Source organism: Tetranychus urticae, chromosome 1 (assembly GCF_039701765.1).
Source record: "Tetranychus urticae isolate SD_2017Ah chromosome 1, NJAU_TeUrti_SD_1.0, whole genome shotgun sequence".
NCBI lineage: Eukaryota > Metazoa > Arthropoda > Arachnida > Trombidiformes > Tetranychidae > Tetranychus > Tetranychus urticae.
The window spans coordinates 30,346,942-30,363,758 of NC_142958.1; the positions used below are offsets into that span (position 1 = coordinate 30,346,942).

The window sequence follows — 16,817 nt, forward strand, 5'->3', positions numbered from 1 at the left end:
AAGGTGATTAGGCAGCCATATGATGACAAATTATTAATGAATTAGAGATTGGTAAATTCATGCAAAAAACTTATCAATTAAGTCTAGTTTCTGTTTAGAAATCAAATGTTTAAATGGTAATTCAATGTACTGTATATTTACTGATATTTTAGTATATTTGAAATCATGAAAATAGATTCATTAGATTCAAGTTGGAGGGAAGACATGAACTCATTACTAAAGTAAATCAGAACAGTTAAATTGTAGAATATGAATTAATCATTTGAAATAACATCACTAGAGGCCAAAGACTAATGTGGTTAAACAACACTTTTTCAAAATGGTGAATAAATGAGGACCGATTCAACGATTATAACACTAATGAATGATTTTGATGAAGTGAGGTGAAAAAAATTGAATTGTGTGAGTCAAGATTTGGTCAGCTTGATACTGGCTACAGATGATAAAAGATAAAACAAGACAATAAAGATGAAAGTTTGTCTGTAAAAGCAAATTTGAGTTCATTAGCTGACAGCCGAAAGTAAGTGAAAAGGCTAAAAAAAGGCCAGCCGTGAGCGTGCAGCCTAAAAATGTGTTCATTCCGAATGAATATGTTGTGTACTTGTAAGTCATCTTCATTATCATTTTCCACGACCTCAACTTATCATCATCAGGTTTCATTGAAATTTAAATAGTGAGGAGCAGCTCAATTATGTATCCATTTATAAAAGTGTTTAGAGGCGAAAAATAACGAAAAAAAGAGTTTAATCAAATTATTCTAACCCGAAAAAATGAATTTTAGTTTCTTCACTAACTGATATCTTTAATTTACAGTTTATGCAGTCAATTCATGAGCTATTCAACTATTCTTGCATCTGTTTAGATATGATTGTAAAAGTAAATGGCAATCAGTTTAAATTGTCATTGTTCATTTACATGACTTATAAAAATTACTGATATTTTGGCTAATATTTGTGTAGACAATTGTAGGTGGCTGATCAACCAGTTTACGTTGTACATCAAATCAAGATTCAATGGATTCACAGAAAAGCCAATTTACTCAGCTTTACAAGAATTATTTGTTTGTTTGTTTTATTACAATGAATTGAAAAATAATAAACAGGTAGAAAATATTGAAAACAAGCAACAATTAATGAAAAAGTACATTTTTGTATGAGTATGAATAATTTAAAAAAAACAATTGTGTTTACACTTTTTTTGTTTTAAGGCACATTTATCGTTTCATCATAGAAGTGATGGACGTTGATTTGTTTCTTTTGTTTCTTAGTCGATCTTAAATCATCGATGTCAGATCAATCAATTGACATGAAGACAACAAAGATTGCTTGTGCGTTATGAAATATCATTGTACATAATTGTGACAATTTAACCCGTAGCACATTTAGATGTGAAGTTGTCTTTGTTGATCTGCTGGGAGCTTTTGCTGGTTTACTGTGTTAATTTGTTCCCTTGATCGTTGGTTGATCTTTTCCTCTATATTTAAGTCTCGTATTTACAACTGATAGTTCTGAAGCTTTTGATTTGATGCAATGGCGATGAAAAGTAGATGAAATTTATGATGCAATGATGATGGCGAAGTAAAATTATGACAATGTTCTGACTGGAAATTCATTTTGAGTGTTTCAAGTATTGATCCAAAGATTAGATATTTTTAACGGAAATTTGGTTTGGAAATTTGACTGGCGATGAGTTGATGTCTTAGTCTTTCATGGATGGTCAGATAAATAAATAAAAGTTTATCCAGATTTTGATGATCATGATGAATGTAGCATTATAAACCTGTATTGGAAAGTGAGTATTATTGTGTCATTATACAGTTGTATTATACAGTTGTTATTGTTATTGTGAATGATACTTACTTAATACTTATGTTAATGATAATAGTGATGTTTGTTAAAGGAAACTAAAGAATCCAGTTGAGTAACAAAAAAATATAAAGGAAGATGAAATAAGATGAATGATGGATAGTTGCAGTTAATATAAAAGAGAAACAAAACTTGTCAGAGTATGTTGGAAATTAATGCTGTTGCTGATGATGATGTTTGATGTTGATGATGATTATGATGATAGTCGATGATGTTGAGTATAAATAAAATCCAATTTTTTACTCCATTAAAAATAAATGAAATAAATCAATATTCAAATTAGAGTTGAAATTGATTAGTTGAAACAAAAGCATAGTAAATGAACCCGGTCAGTTCAAAAACAATGATTTTGCTGTTGTGAAACTAAATGTCACACTTTATCTAAAAATGATGGCAAATGATTGAAATTTACGAAATTATCTTTTCTCCACAAAATTTGGTTAACTACAATTGTTAATGAAGTGTCGACTGTAACTATTAATGGTTCTATTTATTTTATTAATTGAGTTGGCCCATGTTTAGATTGTTCCATATTAATTAAAACTTGATGATTCAATTTTGCTTGTTGCCTGTTGTTGGTTTGTCAACATTTTCAACTTGATCGTTTGGGTATTTGTTTTTATATTTCTTGTATCTTTTGTGTGTATCTTCAATTTAAAAACGGTTTTTTCTAATTTTCGCAGTCTTTTTGTTTTCTCAACTCTTTCAACTAATATTTTTCCACTTTAATATTGTTTCAGTCTCTTTTCAAGTTGGTGTTTTAATTCACTTTGGCGGCAATCTTTTTGGAGGAAACACCTTTAGATGGTTTTTTGGCAAGGTAAGCCTTCTTGTAGAAATCGCCAAACAGGAAAAGGAAAAGTATTCCATGGGCTGCTTGTAATGAGATGAGGAATTTGGAACAAGTACAGGTTTGGTCAGCAAACATTACAAGTGAGTGAACGGTGGCAAGACAAAATTGAACTAATTGTAATTGTGTAATGTACTTTTTCCACCACAGGTAGGGCTTCATGTGTGGACCAAGAGCGGACAGAGCATAATAGCTGTACATAACGGTGTGAACAAAAGCATTGATCAATGGAATGAAGCCGTTATTTGTGTATGATGAAAATTTGAAGAAAATGTAACACCAGAAAGGCATCATGGTGTGATGAAAGACGTGTAAAGGTGTTATGTGACTATATTTTTTACGTAAAACAAAATAGACAGTGTCAAGAAAATCGATGAATTTGGAGACGTAATAGGTGTAACCCAAGTAAAAGAGGATACGATCTTGAGTGGCTGAACTTGATGGATCAAAGGGTCGACATTTAAGTGTGTCAAGTCCCCAATTTGTTCCCCACATGCCTACAAGAAAACCAATACCATTGAGTAAAACGAGAAAAGTATTGTGAGCTAACATGACTCCTCGTAATTCATAGGGTTGACGATCCTTCATCATCCTTGGACCCATAACTTTAACAAAGTAGAGGTAGAAGAGGGTTAAACCAATTACATGCCATGGTCCACCTTTCAATAAGGGCAAGTGACTTATCCTATGGTCACCATAGATTTCCCAAAAATCATGGCACCAATATTTAATCATTCCCATTACTGATTCCATTTTTAAATTTAATTGATTCTTTTTACTTTGTCAGGTAGTGAAAAAAATTGGAGCTGTTAGTGATGCAAATAATGACGATGATGTTCACAATCACGTTGATGAAGTTGTAACGATCGGTACAAGATATTTTATTGATTGAATTAAGTTGTTTTTGATGAGGTCTGGTGATGCTAATTCAACTTGTTACTTTTCCTTTTATTATTCAATTGGTTTACAGTTGGTTGACAATCAGGATGGTGGTGATGAAAATGAAGACGATATCGATGAGAAGCGGCGTTTAGTATTGATATTATGTATATCAGTTTTAACAAAATGAATTTGCTGATGATCACGGAAAGTAATAGAGCGAAGCGCAATCTTATTTATATCGTTTGTCAAACCTCTTCTTCACTTATCGAGGTTGGATCTTGAAAAAATCATTAACTTGGAATAAAAATGTTGAATACAATTGGTAATCGCTTTGGTAATCACAATTGATGGACAACAAAAAAACAAGCCTCGAAATTACACTAAAAGGAAAGAATCACGGAAAGAATATCGATGAGAAACAAAACCAAGTGAAAGGATAAAGAGAAGAGTTGATTGAATTAATCAATTGTCCTTAAATATGACACTTATATCACAAAATTTGAAAGAGACAAACTGTGGAACCCAAGTTCGGATCACCTGAGCTAGAACACACTTCGGATAGATTCAAATCTTAAATGAGATTGAGATGGTGTTCAATTTTTCCAGAAGTCAAAACTTCGACTCACTTTACCAGTTTCTTGTTTACTCTTACTTTTCTCTCTCTTTCTCTCTCTCTCTCCTTTTTCATTTCTCTCTATCGGTTTTACCTTTAACAGGGCTGATTAGTCTGGAATCCAGTTTCCATCTCCTCCTTTTTGAAGGTAAAAAGAGTTTTGGGGAAAGCCTGGCTCTCTAATCTGTCCTCTTTTCTTCCTTTATCTTTCTCTCCCTCACTTAACTTATTGTACTCTTTCGACTTACCTTAATTTTACCTATCATCTTCCTCTTTCTCCTTTAACCTGCCCCTTTCTTCTTATTTAGTTTCTCTTTCGCTTATCTCTTTCTCTACAATCTTATTAGCAACTCGCTCCAGGTCCATTTTTTGAATTTGAAATTTTTAATGGCTAATTGTGTCTATTTGATACTCTTTAGAAAGGGTTTATAGCTCATTCTTGAATATCAACAGGTACTTCAAGTTTATTGGCTTCGCAATGGACAAGATGATTCAAGATAACTATTGAGGAAAATGCGATCTGTTGCTTGGACAGTTTTTTCCACTCTTTGCATCCAATGTCCAATTTATTCAAGGCAGGATTGAATTTAAAATATCAAGTCGCAAATCTGTTTCTTATGCATTCCTACAGGCAAGTGTGGTTGATAATTAATTAGCGAAACGGCGGTTTTAAGATTAGACAAAAAAACTGATCAAAGATTATCGTTTATCACTATTTTATGCCATTTAGCTGGTTAATAGGCTGAACACTGATAAACAACTCAAACCATAATTATTTTTCCTTATTGAATGCTAATTCCTATTCTTCTCTTCCCTTTCACTTTTAGCTGACGAATTGCTTGGAATGACCATTTAAAGTATACCTTGAAAAATTGCGATTAAAAGATGACAATGATTAAAGGTAAACAATTGATAATATACATCAATATAAGAAAGTTAAATTACAATTGAACTCGAAATTGAGTTCCTCTTAATTGATACTATTCAATTGAGTAAAACTTGATTTTTTTTTGTTGCATTTGTTTCCTGAAGGTTGATATAAAGATGGGAAGAGGCTTATTCGGTACAACACTGGCTGTTCAGGTACAATTACTTACAACAATCGGAATAAGCCGATAAATATGATTAAATTATTTACCATAAAGATTAAAAGGAATGACAAGAGGACGAAGAAAATATTTGACTTTAAACAACTTAAAGGTATCGTTTTACATGTTTTGGTGCTCGTCAAGTCCATGTACCTTAAAGCACTAAGTGTACCAAAAAAGAGATCATCTTCTCACCATTAAATTATTATTATTCCTGAAGCATCACATGTTAAATTGATCAAGAATCAATTCAATGGTTATGGAAATGTTGTATAGCGTTTGTAACTGCTGTCATTTCAACCTCAATTTTGATACTTTTTTTGTTTGTTGCTGTTTTGTCCTATTTGATTTTATTTATATCTTTCAGGAGATTGGTAGAGTGTCGGAAAGGAAGGCAACTTTACCTGTTGATCCTTTTAAGAAATGGCCTGAGGCTGGATTTTTTGGTTAAACTGAATTGCGAAAGAAGTTGAACGCAAAAAAAAGGAAGAAATTGAAAGATGGAAAAATGAAAACGATGCTTTTAGAGAGGAGCTAAAGAGGTAAATGGTCTTTTACCCGAAACATGGTTATCACCCTTGCAAGACCAAGACTGGCCTCAGATGGAAAGTGAATGAACAGTCCCAAGTGAATATATTATATGGTCAACAAGAATTCTGGTTTGCTGATGACTTTCATCAAAAGTATTACCAGATTATTATGGAAAGTAAACCCAAAACACTAAAACCAGTTGTAAGCAACACTTAAATGAATCTATTTTGTCTCTCATTTTCATGAAGAAGATACTGATGATGCTGATGATAATAACGATTAATCAGTAAACTCATGGAAAAATGCTGGAGAAAAAAATTCCATGGTTTCTCTTTCATCTTGTTTGCAAGTATTTTAATGCAAAGGGAAAAATATAAAGACCATTGGATGGAAAGGAACATATTGTGATTAAATTTATGTTGGGATTTCCCAGGTTTATCAAGCTTGATTAACATCATCAACATCGTCATTTTAAAACATCTTCATGGATAGTTCTTGGAGAGATGCTGAAATGGAAGGTGCAAAACTGTTTAAATCAATGGAAGGAAAAATTAATGAAAAAAAGGAACAAAAATATTTCTTTTTTTCTTGGAAAGCCTCAAAGTACAATATGAACTTGAAAAGATTGGTGCAAATGGAGACAATAATAATTGGCATTTTCTCATCACAATCAATTGAAGGAAGAAATTTGATTAAAATAATTGTTAAATTTCCTCCTTGAACTTGTCAGATAAACTTAAATTTGGAAAAGGCTGACAATTCTGAAAATATATATTTTCTCTCTCTTTCCTTTGCCAACCTGCTTTAAACAATGTTACTGTTGTCAAAATATAATTGGTGTTGATGATGATAATAATAATGATAGCAATAAGCATAATGACTATGACAATGGTAATGATAAGGAATTTAAATTTACCTGTTGAACTGGCGGATTTGGGTTAAACACATTCACAGCAATGAAGACACTTGAACACATTAAATGGTGTTAAATATGATCATCTCTTTCCTCCTCCTGTCATCTATTCAATATTAACAACGAAACTTGCTTTTAATCAATGGCTCTGGTTGATGAATTTAGGTTCAATTTGCTTCAATTGTCTGTAAACATGGATCTTGATTGAACAAGAATCTGTAACCAATAATATTACCACTAATCCAGTGGTCAGTTGATCAGAATTGATAAAATTTTAAACGTTGATTCTATTTATAAGAAGCTCTTCCCAACGGCCATTTACTGATTACCTTTTTCTTCCTTAATTTCATCAAGAATTATCATCATCACTTTCCCGAAGTAAAGCATTAAAATATTTTTATATAAATAAATATAATAGTTGAGGTTAATCCAGGAGTCCGTTGATCCTTTAACGGTTTAGCTTCAAGGAAAAATGTTGAACATTAAAAGATGTGATAAAGAATCAAATGAACCAAATGATATGAACATGAAAAAAAGGTAACAAAAGGTAAACAAATTGGACACCTTTTTATGATTTTAATATCACAATATAAAAGTCACCAATAGTCAAACAATTTATGTAAAAATTTAGTCTAATGTTTCATTTTAATCATTGATTGTTTCACTTTCATTCACTTTCAGTTGAAATGATTTGTGAAGTACAATGTGATGTTGATTGAAATCATTCATCAAATCTGTAGACAGCCAATTAATTTGATTTACTAACTACTGATAGGGAATCCAATTGATTGACAAATTTCACTGTAACCATCTTTTTAAAGCCTTAACCAAGCAACACAGTTTATCAACCGTTAAATGTTAAACCGTTTTGCTGCGACAATTAGATCAATACAGTTAAATCAATAACATTAAATGGTAAATTAAGTTAAGCATGTATCACTTTAAGCATACATTTTATAATCATTTCACTTAATCACCTTAATGGCTGTTATATTGTTCGCAGTTAGAGAAGCAGTTTATAAATTTACTATCGAAAGGTCTTTTAAACATTGTACTAATTATAATTGCTTTAAATTGATTGGATCATTAAATTGTCTAATTTTGATCAAAATGATGGTTAAAGATCAACCTTGGAAAATAATTTGCGAGATAAAAAAACAATTGATTTCACCCGAAATGGACAACTGACACTCATTTTTACATCAAACATTTCAATGGTTGTCCTTATTGCCTTTGAAATCCTATTTTATCCTCAAATCGTCTTTAAATTGTTGTCTGTTGATTGTAGTGTTTGGTGTTGAAGATGTTGATGTAAAATGTCGAGCCAATTACATTCTGATGGTCACTGCCAATGGTGAAGATTTGTGTGTTCAGGAATGACCGAGCAAATGGCTGGAAAGGAAAAGTTGATTCCAGTTGCTGATGAGTTGACCTGATTCTCATTCTTGATGATACATGAAATCTCTTTTTTTAGCTTTTCTTCCTTTAAATCCAGTTTTCCAGTTCAAATTAACCATCTTGTCATTATCATGAATTTGATTCAATTTCCATTCCATGCTTTTGTTTTTTTTACCAATTTTCGTTGTTATTCCCCTTTCAGTTTTATTTTCATTTCTTTCGAGGTCACTTTTTACGTTTCAAGTGTGTATGTACACTAACCTAGCCAATTATCGCCTCATATTTTCCATCCTGAAATATTTACTTTCATTATCGTCATCGCAGCAATTGTTGTTAATCAGCCATTCGTTTTGAAATTATTAATTATCATTTTAGGTTTTTCTTGTAACTCCATCAAAACGTCAAGGTGTAAATGAAAATGTAAATTACATTACAATTTTGTATTCCTTTTTTGATGACCATTTCTTCCTCTTGTAATACATTTCCAGTGTTGGTAAATTGTTGATATCTTTTGAAAGATTTTAATTTATACTCGTTTTATTGTTGATTTCGTTGATTGATCAATTGAATACCAATTTATACTTCTTTATAACCTGCAATGGAGTAAGAGTTAAATTAGGATGAACTACTTTTGTTGCTATTAAATTATAACTTACCATTATAAAGTACAATTTTAATCCTGATCAAATTTTGAACTTGAACTGGTTGTTTGGAGAGAGAGAGTGAATTAATTGAGTAACAATTAAACTTAAATTATCAGCAATCAATTGTGATTGACATTCAGCCAGTCAATCGATTAAAGTGGATATAAAAAATTAAAAGAACAATTATTCTAAGTATTACACTACATTCATACTTTTGGCTTTAATGTAAAAAAATGTAAAAAAATATGTGATTCGATTAAAACAAAAACGAAAATGTAATTAAATAATCAAAATTGATCTTGTTATTGGTGTTGCCAGAAGATGAAATGCTATCAGGCATCAACATGAAATGCTTTTAACGTCAAATATAGTTATACAAAAAAAAATTATAACATCGATAACCAAATTGATGGGAACATTGGAATAGTTTTTATAGAAAAAATAAAAACAGAGAAATGAAAGGAATCACAATATAAGATATTTGTAATTAAAGATGAATTGAGATGGCAATTAATTAGTAACACAGTGTCAACACACAGATTTATAAAAAATCAGTAATCAAGAACCAATTTAACTCCTGGACTGATCCTTTTTTTAAGACCTTCCGTTGGACTGATTATATTTTGCTTGTATGAATGATGGTGGTTTAACGTCGATGAATAAGCTGATGATAGTGATGATGCTGATGATCGGGCGGTGCTACACGTATAGTCCACTGTTTGGGTTGAAGTGAAATCCCAGGAAACAAAATTATCGTCATCTTTAATTTCAAAGGCACCAATTAAAGTATGGCTACAGCTACCAACCAGCCAGTTGATCAATTTTATCCATGTCAACAGAATAGAGAATAAGGTGAGTAAAATTGTTAATTTGAAACATTTGTAGATTAGATAAATCATGCTTTGGATATTTAATTGAAAATCAGTAAACAGGAATCAAGATTAAGGATAAAAGAAACATTAATTGTGGACAATTTTGGGTTCAACTATGAGAAACACAGGCAAAAAATGAAATAAAAATGAACAAAGGATTTGAAAAGAGTGGTTAAGTGAACATGTGGACTAAATGTGACTACAAAGTTCGTTGTGATGCCAACAGTCGTTGTCTTGTGATTTTTTTGCGCGCAAGCAAACATTTTAGACTCTAATCATCTGTTTTTTATTTTGTAACGGTTATAATTAAACAACTATAAAGATTTTACCAGATATTATCTCGGGTTCAATACAAAGATTAATCTTTAACCATTGTGATAACCAAAATCATCTTTGAAAATCAGTGAACAAAAAGTTCTTGCCATATCAACAAGCTCTTTTATGTAATCTACAAGATAAAGAGTCTCCTCAACTTTGACCAAAGAGTAAAGGAAGTACCTGAGTAAAGGAAGTGACCAAAGTAAAAGAGTCTTCCTTTACTCTTTGACTTTGACCATTTTTTAGCAAATTATTCCATCAATTATTCCATCAATTAGGAATCATCTTTCATTGTGTTTCCATCAAATGTTAATAATTTAGAGGTGAGTGTTTTAAAACAACTTCAACGAAAATACTTGAAACATTTTTTTCTACAGCTTATATTTTCTTTTTTTTCAGATTTGACGTTCATCTATTTGCTTTTGGGTTCTGATGATCATTGATTTAACTTTCATTTATGGTTATCATGCGTTACGGAAATTGTAATATTTGGATGTCATATAATCTTCGATTACCAGTTTTACCAATCAGCATATCATTAAAACGATTGTTTAATCACTTTGTGTATCCATTGCCGCTGATATTGTATCAAATCCATCTGTTGACATTGATTGTGCGTATCCTATTTATTTTGGTGAATGGTACCTACTGTTCATCATTACAATCAATAATTGAATCAACACTTGTATGGACAAAGTAAAGTATAATCAATCAACAAGCATCATGTCGATATTGAAATAACTTACCTGATGATAGTGAAAATGATTATCAACCGATTGATTGACAATGGATTTATGCTTGTTATTGTTTCCGTTGTTTTTGCTTTTACTGTTGTTATTAGAGTCAACTAAATTGCACTTATATTTCTTTCTTGATTGTTCCTGTAGGTACAAATGAGACCAACTAAATGCTGATTGTTAAGCACAGTTTTAACATTAATTTGGCTCCACCAGTGATTAGAAGCAAAAAGAAGTGAAGGTTGTTCGTTAATCAGTTAATATATATATATATCTATATATTGTATTAAATGAGCTGAACGGAAAAGTCTTATTAACAGTATTATTATGTATAAACAAAGGGAAACACCAATTTATGGATGACTGAAGATGCTGAAGACTGATCAAGTGGAGGTGGTAAAAATGGCTGACAATAAAGTTCCAAGAAGATGTTTGAATTCAAATTAAGGAGTTATTACAAAATTGTGAAAAATTGTTTACTTTTAACAAACAATTAGGATCGCTACAATCTGTTTTCGGGTTAAATTATTGGTGTTATTGCCGTTTGCCCGACTCCCATTATTTTTAATAATCATCAACCAAATACGTTTGATTGGCATATTGTTTGAATTAACGCTGTTTTCATTATTATTGATACTTGTTAACAGCTTCTTCCAACATTCTTAACATTACATGAAGCTCAACTCTTCAACAGCTATTTATGTATGTTAATCAACACGCTTATTGTTGGTGAAAGTTCATTTGTAATACAATTTTAAAGGTACAAAGCCAAGAAAATGGCGAAAAAAAACACTGAACTATTCACAATTTGCTAATTGGTTATTTGTAATTCAACTGAAACACACACTCAAAGTACAACATAATTTTTGACAATTTCAACCTAAAATGAATATTGGAAAATGATTCAGACAAAATGACTTATAGTTGGAATGAATTAAACTTGATTTATGATTTTAATTTACTTGACAAAAGGTTAATTGTGTAAACATTTTCTTCTAACCTGTTAAACATTAATTAAAACAAACCATTATACCATTTATCGGTAAAAGACTTGCCAAGTTAAACCAACAGCAAAAGTAATGCAAAACGGTTAAACCTACAAACGGCAACATTTTTAATTGTTGAGCCTTTGAGTTGTAAAAATCAAATCAATTGAAATACAAGTTAATTTATAAATAAATTTGATTTTTATCATCATTCAGATTGTTTATAACTATTAATAAATATAATAAAAACTATCTGAATACAGTAAAATAAGGTTCAAAACAAAAAAAATCTTCAACCTGTTTATTGGAGGCAAAATGATTACAATTTTTATCCTTCTTTCAGACATGGAATAAGTTAATTTAAGAAGATTTTAATTTTAACACACTTGATGATAATGATGATGGAGATGAGATGATATTAAGAAAAAAGGTTAACAAAATGGTTAATCATTAGCAGATTGAACTATTTAAATAATTAGCCTAAAGGAGTTGAAGGCTAGTGGCTAGTTTTTGACCTCAATTTAGATTCAGTTTTATTGGCAAGTTTATGGTTCATTTTCACATTCAAATATCGCGCTAAATATTTTCATGAAAGTTTGTTTCCTTGACAACCTTGCTGGCTTATGCAGTATATCCGTTTCCTGTGGAAGTGTGGATCGGCTTGTAGTTTAAGGTAACTCAGTTAAAGAGAATCAAAGTCTATTTGATTTATTTATTAATTAACTTAATTTGTTTTCCAATTTAGGATTAAATTTCCAACATGGTAAGTGTGAATTCTTGTCGCTATTCTTTTGTTCTTGATTCTTTATCTTACTCATGTATTTTATTTGTATTTTTTCAGGGAATAAAACCTTTTGTCCAACGAGGAAGAGTTGCCTACCTCACATGTGGTGCTAACTATGGAAAATTATGTGTTATTATTGACATAATTGATCAAAATCGTGCTCTGGTTTCTGGTCCTACAACAGGAGTCCGTCGCCAACCCTTATCTTTTCAAAAGATGAAGTTAACTAAATATATTCTCAAAGATGTTCATCCAACAATTGGAGATAAAGCTTTGAGTTTAAAGTTGAAAGAATCTGATTTTGTTGATCAATTTAACAAATCTAAGACAGGACAGAATTTGAAAAATAAAGAAAAGGTAAGCAGAATTTCATGTTTTGTGAAAAATGTTATTTTGATAATGATGAACCTACCCATACACTTGATAGGATAGGGCCGTCCGATTTACAGTGACGATACTTTTCGATCTGATATTATTTCAATTGAATCTTTTTCTTGAAAATCTTTGACCCCTGATTAATTGCTTTTTTTCTTCTTTCTCACAGAGAACCAAGATGACCGATTTTGACCGTTTTAAATTGCAAAAGACCAAGCAAAAGATGAACAAACTCATTTCAAGAGCTGCAAAGAAAATTAGTCTTGTTAGCAAAAAAGCTAAAAAGTGAAATTGAATAAATTATCTTTGAAATAAATTGCAATTGTATAAATTATCATTTTTCACAACCTCATTTAATGGTTTAACTTTACAGTTTTGCCAACTTTCTCTGAGTTGACTTTTGTTCCCACTATTCCTGTTTACTATCATTTATTAGTTACTTAAATATTATATAAAGTATAACAAATTGTGGATTCTTGGTTAATTAGTGTTAAATTTGTAGTTGATCAATATGAAATGATCAAATTAATGCTGTAATTGAAGGTCTTGAGACAATCGCAAGCCTAGAGAATGGTGTCAGTGATTTGTTTGAATGTTAAACATAAGGTGTTGGCAGACTGGTAATCGATCCATACTCTGGTCAACCAAAAACAAGTGACACTGATTCAACAGAAGAAGCTGAGAAACAATTTTTAGCTGATGTTCAAGGAATTGTTGAAAGGATCACAAATGAAATCCATTGATTAAAGTTGTTGATGAAATTTTGTTGCATTGAAAACCATATTAGTTGAAACAGTAACTTTACAGTTTCAACAACTTTCTCTGGGTTGACTTTTGTTGCCACTATTTTTGTTAATCATTATTTTGTACTTAAATAATATCAAAAGTATAGCAAATTGTGGATTCTTATTGAAACAGTCTTAAACTTGAAGTTGACCAATATCATCATTTCTCATCTATTGAAACCTTACTCGCCTAGATTAGATCAAGCTAATGCGTCAATGGGATGAAGTTGGATATTACAAAGGTTACTTTAGAGTTTTAAATAAATCAACCCTTTTAATCATAAACATCTATTTAATCATGAACCTCACAATAAATTGGATTTGTAGCAACATTATAACAAAAACTTGCCATCGTTTATTCTAGCTGAAAATTTTGTTAAAATGCAGATTACAGAGACATACAGCTTATCGGTGAAGCTTACTAACTCATGAGAAATGTTCTAGGATTAAGTTGCGATGAGATGGGTTAAGCTTTCGATGAATGATGCAAATTTGAACTTGATTCGTTTTTCACTTAAATCGCTGCTGATGTTATTTAAAACTAAGACTAGTGGTTTATATTTAGTAATTAAAACTCGTGGCGCTGCTGGGTAGAAGGAAACTGAAAAATGGACTACAGTCTAACAAGCTTGAGAGCTTGCGAGTATGATGTGCCGGTTACCCTCATTGGAGTTTGGCCAGTCGCGGTATTTATCAAGCTTTCGTTAACATCATGACTGAAATTATCAAAATGCTACAATTACTGTCTTGAGACAATCACAAGCCTAGAGAATGGTGTCAGTGATTTGCTTAAACGTTAAACATAAGGTGTTGGCAGACTGGTAATCGATCCATACTCTGGTCAACCAAAAACAAGTGACGCTGGTCCAACAGAAGAAGCTGAGAAACAATTTTTAGCTAATGTTCAAGGGATTGCTGAAAGCATCGCAAATAAAATACTCGTATTAGAAAAATCACAATTTGTAATCATAATCATAATTTAAGACTTCTTAACCATTTTAAGTATATTTAATTTATAAATTTTTGTTAGATTAATATTTATCTGAATACAGAAAAATGTGATTATTATCATAATTTCATGGACGTCTTCTAACAAGATACAAAAATCAAATATTTAAAATGTTAGTCTTTCCATGATGAGTTGTGAAAATCAGTTAGCATATCCTTTATAAACTCTATTTCGTTTTTACTTCGAAGATAACTTTCTATTTCTTTATCAGAAATTTCTGCTTCTTCAGAGTAAATAATAGGTTTGTATTTTTCATAATATTTGATGTTTCTTGAAACACAAACGGTATTTTAAGTTTATTGGCTTCTGGTTGTCGGAGTGGCTCTCTCTCATGAACTGAAATGGTCATGATCTTTGTTGAATATGAGGCAACATTACTTACAGCAATATACAAGGTTTTATTACCTGCTTCTTCGAAATGGCTATTTATGTTGAAAGAGCTTTCTTCTGTTTCCTCACATTCTGAACTATTTGTGGGTTCTTCCCCGAAATATTTTCTCCAAAATAAACTTTCGCTTAAAGGTTCAGTATTTCTCCCTGCAGTGCTTGAATTTGTGATTTCCCAGCAATAATAAAATGTTGGTGTTCCTCCATTAATTTTTATGTTTAACTGGAGAGTTTCATCTTTGCAAAGTTGAATATTGTTTTGGCCATCAGTAGTTAAATTTTGAATCGGATCTTTGCTATGCACTGTGCGTGTAAATAATTCAGTTTTTTGAAAGACAGGGTTGGTTTTTGAGACCGAAACTAAAACTGAAATGTTGTTCAGTTTAGGCTGAGAGAAATTACGGACAATAAAGTCATAATTATCTTCTTGAGGTGACCCATTGACAACCCATTTATAAGTTATAATAGCTGAGTCAAAAAATCCGGCAGAATGATGAATTTTGGCACTGAGCTTAACCGGACTTGTAGTGGAAACAGAATCGCCTCCTAAATTTGGATCTAAAATATCTTGGGTTACATTTATAAATCCACTTAGTGAATCTAGAAGGATGAAAAAGCAATACAATTAGGTTACAATAATGAAATTAACCTTAAAGGTAGGTAATACAAGATTGGTTGATTTACCAGAAAGAATGAATCTAGAGAAAGAACTTCCTATCTCATGAGAAGGGACACCGAGGGGGCAATACCAGGCATCAACATTAACAATATGATAATACATGATAGTAGAGTCTTGTTTAGGAGTTGATTCAAAAGTCACTGTATAATTAACTACATTTGAAGTTGAGGAAATGTTGATATTTTGATTTGGAAAGTCAGAAAATTTGAACCTCACTTGATATGACGGAGTATCTGTTGAATGGTGAATTTTTACTGTAAAGGTGACTGGAATACCAATTGTAACCGTTTCGATGTTTGAGAGCTTGATCCAATCTCTGGCTGCTACTTTGAAAAAACCAAATAGATTGAAAATTAAAAATAAAAATAAAATTTTCATAGTTGACATGAAATTTACACTTGAACAACCTTAATCTACAATAACTTATGAAAAAACTTTTCTGGCAAAGATTTAAAACAACGTAGAAAGAATCAGCTGATCTGTTAAATAATACCCACCAACGATTTAAATCGATTTTCAATTGCCCAAAAATCAAACAGTAAAAGTGTAAGTATCATCACATTTATTTTGTACAGTAATCATAATCTAGATGAATGATTCAAGAAATCAAATTAGACTTCTTAGCTAATGTTTAATTTAAATGTTTAACATAAGGTTTTGGCAGACCGGTAATCGATCCATACTCTGGTCAACCAAAAACAAGTGACGCTGATCCAACAGAAGAAGCTGAGAAACAATTTTCAGCTGATGTTCAAGGAATTGCTGAAGGTATCACAAATAAAATACTCGGAAATGTATTGATTATTGGATGCATCCCGCCAACTTAGCGAGATTTCTGTACTACGGATGATTATCATGGAAATGTCGCCCTCGAGTCAAGAATTTGGTATAAAAATCGCGATCTATTCTGAATATCTATGGTGTGTTAAGAAAAAATTTTGAATTTATGTCTCACTGTTTCAAGTTCTAAATCAATGTAGAAAAATCCAAACTTCTAGCTGCAAGGAATTACGAGAAAACTGATTAGTACCAAACCTTTCCCCACGGGTTGTTAACATTCTTCCTGAATTATATGCTGTATAATAAACAAACTTGGTCCCA

General features: G+C 31.3%; 3 protein-coding genes and 3 long non-coding RNA genes across 9 annotated transcripts; 3 read left to right on the top strand and 3 right to left on the bottom strand.

The window, feature by feature from the left end:
- Window positions 1-1,054: 1,054 nt before the first annotated feature.
- On the bottom strand, window positions 1,055-3,507 carry LOC107361889 (very long chain fatty acid elongase AAEL008004). Its single transcript, XM_015928828.3, has 2 exons — window positions 1,860-3,507; window positions 1,055-1,779 (listed from the first exon to the last, which is right to left on the bottom strand). Exon 1 carries the CDS (start codon window positions 3,466-3,468, stop codon window positions 2,626-2,628), a length of 843 nt encoding a protein of 280 aa, XP_015784314.1. The 5' UTR covers window positions 3,469-3,507; the 3' UTR covers window positions 1,055-1,779; window positions 1,860-2,625.
- On the top strand, window positions 2,659-7,039 carry LOC107361892 (uncharacterized). 4 transcript variants are annotated; one of them, XR_016199658.1, is made up of 7 exons: window positions 2,659-2,798; window positions 2,866-3,390; window positions 3,507-4,358; window positions 4,630-4,841; window positions 5,038-5,111; window positions 5,243-5,410; window positions 5,666-7,039. It is a non-coding gene; the product is annotated as an uncharacterized LOC107361892 (long non-coding RNA). The 4 variants fall into 4 exon arrangements; XR_016199657.1 differs by having other exon boundaries at window positions 4,664-4,841; XR_016199660.1 differs by having other exon boundaries at window positions 3,507-3,584; window positions 3,686-4,841.
- A 224-nt stretch (window positions 7,040-7,263) lies between these two features.
- Window positions 7,264-10,209, bottom strand: LOC107361893 (uncharacterized). Its single transcript, XR_001568590.3, has 2 exons — window positions 8,797-10,209; window positions 7,264-8,733 (listed from the first exon to the last, which is right to left on the bottom strand). It is a non-coding gene; the product is annotated as an uncharacterized LOC107361893 (long non-coding RNA).
- LOC107361890 (uncharacterized) lies at window positions 10,203-11,908 on the top strand. Its single transcript, XR_016199653.1, has 3 exons — window positions 10,203-10,297; window positions 10,374-10,670; window positions 10,862-11,908. It is a non-coding gene; the product is annotated as an uncharacterized LOC107361890 (long non-coding RNA).
- A 450-nt stretch (window positions 11,909-12,358) lies between these two features.
- Window positions 12,359-13,190, top strand: RpL14 (ribosomal protein L14). The gene is made up of 3 exons (XM_015928385.3): window positions 12,359-12,460; window positions 12,539-12,838; window positions 13,026-13,190. The coding sequence occupies exons 1-3, from the start codon at window positions 12,458-12,460 to the stop codon at window positions 13,143-13,145; spliced, it is 423 nt and encodes a 140-aa protein (XP_015783871.1). The 5' UTR covers window positions 12,359-12,457; the 3' UTR covers window positions 13,146-13,190.
- Window positions 13,191-14,624: 1,434 nt separating this feature from the next.
- On the bottom strand, window positions 14,625-16,180 carry LOC149094942 (uncharacterized). Its single transcript, XM_089268861.1, has 2 exons — window positions 15,722-16,180; window positions 14,625-15,637 (listed from the first exon to the last, which is right to left on the bottom strand). Exons 1-2 carry the CDS (start codon window positions 16,101-16,103, stop codon window positions 14,847-14,849), a joined length of 1,173 nt encoding a protein of 390 aa, XP_089124987.1. The 5' UTR covers window positions 16,104-16,180; the 3' UTR covers window positions 14,625-14,846.
- Window positions 16,181-16,817: the final 637 nt, after the last annotated feature.